Source organism: Trypanosoma grayi (genome assembly GCF_000691245.1).
Source record: "Trypanosoma grayi strain ANR4 Tgr_1144_V1, whole genome shotgun sequence".
NCBI lineage: Eukaryota > Euglenozoa > Kinetoplastea > Trypanosomatida > Trypanosomatidae > Trypanosoma > Trypanosoma grayi.
Window position 1 is genome coordinate 1 of NW_008826763.1, and position 4,901 is coordinate 4,901.

At 53.8% G+C, this 4,901-nt stretch overlaps 3 protein-coding genes across 3 annotated transcripts; all 3 read right to left on the bottom strand.

The window, feature by feature from the left end:
- On the bottom strand, positions 1-615 carry DQ04_11441000 (hypothetical protein; the record flags this gene model as incomplete). Its single annotated transcript, XM_009316523.1, has 1 exon — positions 1-615. A coding segment is annotated over one exon (615 nt), but the record flags the coding sequence as incomplete, so codon positions are not given.
- Positions 616-998: 383 nt separating this feature from the next.
- DQ04_11441010 (Tbingi protein) lies at positions 999-2,198 on the bottom strand (the record flags this gene model as incomplete). The annotated part of the gene is made up of 1 exon (XM_009316524.1): positions 999-2,198. One exon carries the CDS (start codon positions 2,196-2,198, stop codon positions 999-1,001), a length of 1,200 nt encoding a protein of 399 aa, XP_009314799.1.
- Positions 2,199-2,511: 313 nt separating this feature from the next.
- Positions 2,512-3,441, bottom strand: DQ04_11441020 (Tbingi protein; the record flags this gene model as incomplete). The annotated part of the gene is made up of 1 exon (XM_009316525.1): positions 2,512-3,441. The coding sequence occupies one exon, from the start codon at positions 3,439-3,441 to the stop codon at positions 2,512-2,514; it is 930 nt and encodes a 309-aa protein (XP_009314800.1).
- Positions 3,442-4,901: the final 1,460 nt, after the last annotated feature.

Consider the following 4,901-nt stretch of genomic DNA (forward strand, 5'->3'; position numbering starts at 1 on the left):
CACCGCGCTGCTCTTGGTGAGTTGTAGACTTACAATAAAAAGAGGAACATTTTCCTCCTGAACCTCGAGATCGTTCCTTTTCGCGAAGTCGCAGAATCTTCGCATGATGGGCGCCCTTTGTTCCCATGCCGAATGGGTCCATATGCCCTTGGCTATGCGATTCGCCCCGGGCGCCAGCGCTGTGACATATGGGTTGTGTGACGGTGCCGCAATTCCTGTAAACCCGTTTGCTGGGGTCTTTAAGGGCGGAAGAACCTGTCTTACCTGAACCCTCCCGAGCGGGAGGCGCCCGTGGGGGCCCGGCATGGTGAAATGGCGTGCTGGCCCCCTCCTGCGGCGAAACGCCCTCTTCCCGGTTGCCCGGCAGTGCCCGAAGCACCCGGTAAAGATTCCAATGCTTTCCCGGCCCCGGGGCTCACTGCTTCCGGGGCCGATAATCGTTTTTGGCTTAAACGGGGTCTTTTCCCACCTGCACATAGCAAGTTGTGCTGTGGTGCCGTGTGCGTCCGCATCGAAAACAACGCGTATAGCTCGGAGGGGTGGCGGAATGTTTCTTCGGTTTCTGGGCGGCCTTAAAAACCAGGTCGACCTCTTTTCTGGGATCCCCGATAGCATTGACAAGAGTTTGGTTATTTTTTTTTTTTCCTCGTGTCTTCATCACTCTCGTCGATGGCTCCGCTCCATTGGCCACCATCGTAGAGCACGTTCGTTATTGCTTAATTTCTATGTGAAAGGAGGTCCCTTTGTTTTGTTATGTATTTTGTTATTTTTGGTGTTTTTCTGTTTTTGTTTTGTTGTTTTTGGTATTTTGATCTCTGTTTCGCTGTGCCGGTCCATTGAGGAAACATGCGCTGGAGGATCGGTCGGCTCAGTGCTCTCAACTGGGCCGGGAAAGCCTACTTGCCCCATTGGCCGTAGCTCTCTCAGGGGGGAAGCACATTCTGCGTGAGATCAACAAAAATATAGAGGGGAGATGAAGCTGAGAGGGGGAGAGAGGACTATTCCTGGACCTCTATGGGTGGCGTCGGTTCTGTCGGGGAAGGCCGTTGAGGACAAAACCTTTCCACTGCAAGCAGGTATTTAGCCAACTTCTGCATGAAGCACATCTTCTCCATGTCGCCCCCATCCACCCCAAAGTGACAGCGTAGACTCTTTAATGCGGGACAGCTCAATAGGTGCATGCTCGTCTCTTCGCACTGTCCACGTTGGCTTGGTTTCGCAATGTTCGGCCTGAATCCGTGGCTGACTATGCGGTGCCTAGTGAGTCCGTGTTTGCTGTGGCACTGGAAGCCGCACGTGGGGCACGAGAAGGCAGAAAGAGGCAAGTCATCAGAAGCATCCTCATGGAGCCGCCGGCGTTTTACCGTTACAGGAACCCCGCGGCCCTCATGACATCTTCTGCAGTGCGGTCGAACGGATTCAAGAGAAGCGAACCATTTCAAACACACCAAGCATTGTATCTCTCTCCGCCGCTCGGGCGGTAGGGGGGCGGCTCCCTCGTTCTTTGGCTGGTCGTCGGTCGGAGAGGAAGCCTCTGTTCTCGTACGCTTTTTAAGATGGGGCAATTCTGCTTCATCTTTTTCCTGCTTTATAGGAGTGGCGTGCACGGTAGGGGAGTCCTCTCTCTCTCTCTTGGGGAGTTTTGGTGTGCTTGTGTTTGGGTCTTGTGCTCTAGTATTCTGTTCGCCGGGGTGCTTGTATTTCATGTGGCTTGCCAGTCCTCCAGCGTTGCCCATGGGTCTGAGACATATTGGGCAATATAATGTGGGCCGTGGTTTCACTGCTCGTGGCGGGTCTTGTGGGGAGCGATGCTTGGCACGAATGTGGGATAAGAGCCCCGTCTTACTTAGGGCTCCGAACCCACAGTGGTCGCATTGAAAAGGCAAGGTTTTGGCCTTCTCTTCCATCTCCCGTGCTCGTTTACGTTCTGCGTTTTGGTATTGCTGGGGGTGGAAGTAGCGAAGGTGCCTTGTTAGCCCCACCTGTCCTTTAAACGACGCCGCGCATAGGTTGCAAGCAAACTCTTCTCGACGCTTCTTGACGATCGGGTTGAGATCGCTCGTTGTGTCCAGTGCAGTGCGTTTGGGCCTTGGTGCTGGGGGAGGGGGTTCTGGCGGGATGTCCGGCGGCTCCTCAGCTGTGGGATGCTTGACTTTCCAGAGTGCGCGGGCACGTGTGAATCCATGTTTGTTGACCATGTGAACCACAGCGCTTGACCGACAGCCATAGCGGGCTTGACATACCGGGCGGTTGGCCGGATCACGGAAACGCAAAGGCGCTGCCCCTTTGTTTTATGCAGGCGATTCTATTCGAGGCTTAGGAGTGGGATTATAATCCCGTGTCTCCAGCTCTTTGAAACGACGCCAGTGCGTAAGCTCTTGTTGAAGAACGTTAGGGTAGAGTGTTTCGCACCTCCCCCAAGGTGCCGTAGTGCCTCCCCATGTGTCATGTCGGGTCCCGGTGCTGATCCTATCGGTAGAAGGCGCAGTGCGGGATTGGGTTCAGCCATTGTTATTGGCTGGAAGTCCTCATCCTTGTTTTGGTTGGGGGTGGGGGGTAGGATCGCGAGTGCCTTCGCGCTATTGCAGCGTACATGCGGGCCAGGTGGTTGGCCTTTTGGTGGTGTGAAAGCACAACCCCATCTGCTTTGACGGCGGGCGTGCTGAGGGGGCGGGGGGCGTATACACGCTTTATGATCTGCCAGCTGTTTCCGTTGGAGGCCTCAAGGTTTGAGCAGAGCGCACGCCACCGGGTAGTGGCAGCTGCGCGAAGAAGTTCTCTGCGTCGAATCTTGAGCCGCTGAGTGGATTGGGCGTGGGGCTTGCTAGCAATTGCTTTATCCAAGTCGGCCAGCTCAGGGGTCCAGAACGGGGACTGGCGTCGATTGCCCTCCGGCACTGCTGCCTTTGTGGCAAGCCGTATGCCAGATGCGATGTGCTTCTCTATGGTGTCTATGCGATTCATGCCTCGTTTGAGCCTGCAGTGTGAGTTGGTCAGTTTGCGGAACTTCGACCAGTTTGCCTTCTTCCATGTAAGCAGGGTCTTGTAGATCCGCGGCACTTCTAGCGGAGTGTCATCCTCCCCCACCTGGACAGTATAAGTGATGATGTAGTGGTCGCTGTCCGGGGTTGGTCGCGCTGCCCAATCTGTCACTGCGCAGCCTTTGGCCAGTGTTACATCTGGCGCGGAGCCTCTGTGCCTCTCGGTGTACCGTGTCCTATTTCCAGTGTTGGCAATGAGGAACTCATTGTCAATGCACCATTGCACGATGACACCACCTCGAGGGTCAGGCGGGACTTCGTTGTCCGATGCCAATGCGTGTGCATTGACGTCAGCACCTATGAGCTGTGGCCCGTCCGTGTTGTTGAGTCTCTCGAGGTTCTCTGGAGTAATCTTGGTGTCTGCAGGAGAAAGGTACGCTGATGAAATCGTAAGCTTCATACCTGCATCCAGATGGATGGTTACTTGTGCAAGCCCAATGCCTACCACAAGCGCCGGTCATGTCTCTACCTGCATCCCATCCCTGGTGAGGATTGATGCGCCTCCACCACGACAGGTGCGAGCTATCCCATAATGTTGGAACCCAGGGTGCCCAAAACTAGCTGCTTCAGGGGGGGGGGCATTTTTGCTTCACTCAGTAAGCACAACATGATGTTATCACCGTAGAGCTGCTTACCCAAGGCTAGGCGTTTCGACTGTTTTAGCCCAGCTGAGTTCCATTGCGTGCCCCTCAATGTAGGGCCGGGATTCTCTTCCACATTTCCACTAAGCAGTAACTTTGTGCGGATGATACTGCTGACGGCACGGCGCAATGCACCCCAAGACCGACAAGGATAACACTGCGTCCAAGCAAGACGCGGCGGGCCCTGGTACTTCGTGATGCCGTAAGCCTGGCGCCGCACTGTTCTCCAAGTGGTGGGTTTTTCTCGCACTTGGTTCCCCCCCGTGGTGCGGTTACCGGGCTCTTGTGGTGCGGGGGGCGGTTGTCATCACCAAGAGGATTGGAAAAAGGGAAAGTAATGCTGTGGCCTTTGGCAAAGGAGAGGGGAAAATAATGCCCAGCCTCTATTCTAGGTCAAATCGCTTTTTGACCCTCACAACCCAAAAGAGAAACCAGGCATACACTTGGAGATGCAGTCGCCCTGGCAAGAAGAGAATGCAGTTCCCGTTTCCGCCCATGGGATCAGAAAAGAGTTGATTCTAATCTTTAGGATCACTTTAGCCCGGTGCAGTATGTAATGCGGCACCTCTTGTTGAGAACAATTTAACGAGAATATAGTTTACAAAAAGGCAAACGGTCATGGAAGATTTATTAAGCATTCTGGCATAAGTGCCCGAACTGTGCGACGCATAAACTGCATGTTTGCTAGTTCTTTTTGCCACCTGAGAGTGCAAACCATCAGGGTGCAAGTGAAGCTTTATCCCACCCCCAAAAGTTAAAAAACATAAGCGAATGTGGCACAATCTATGGCCTTACCGCGTCACTTTTCAGAGCGCCCGAACCAAAGTGTGTGGCGAAGCCGCGGCCTTACTTTACTTCAACGTTTCTTTTTTTTTCCACGCGGTTTTTTCACAACATCCAGGCCCGAGCTTCCAGTAAGGAGCAAAATAGGTAAACGCGTTTGGTTCTGTACGGCCTACGGCGGGCTATAAAAGCGGCGGCGAAACCCCCAACACCATTCCACGGATCGTGGTGGCCCATCCCGGAATTTTGCAACTGTACTTTTCGTAACCTTCTACATTTTAACTTAAATTTTATATGGGTAACATTTTTATTTTAGTTCCTCGGAGAAACCCCTCCCATGCCACACTTAATTCGGAGGAAAGCGCCGCGAGGTGCGCGTTCCTGGCACTGTGGCGAAAGCCGAAATGCAACCTACAGGCGCCAGTGGCGTACTGAA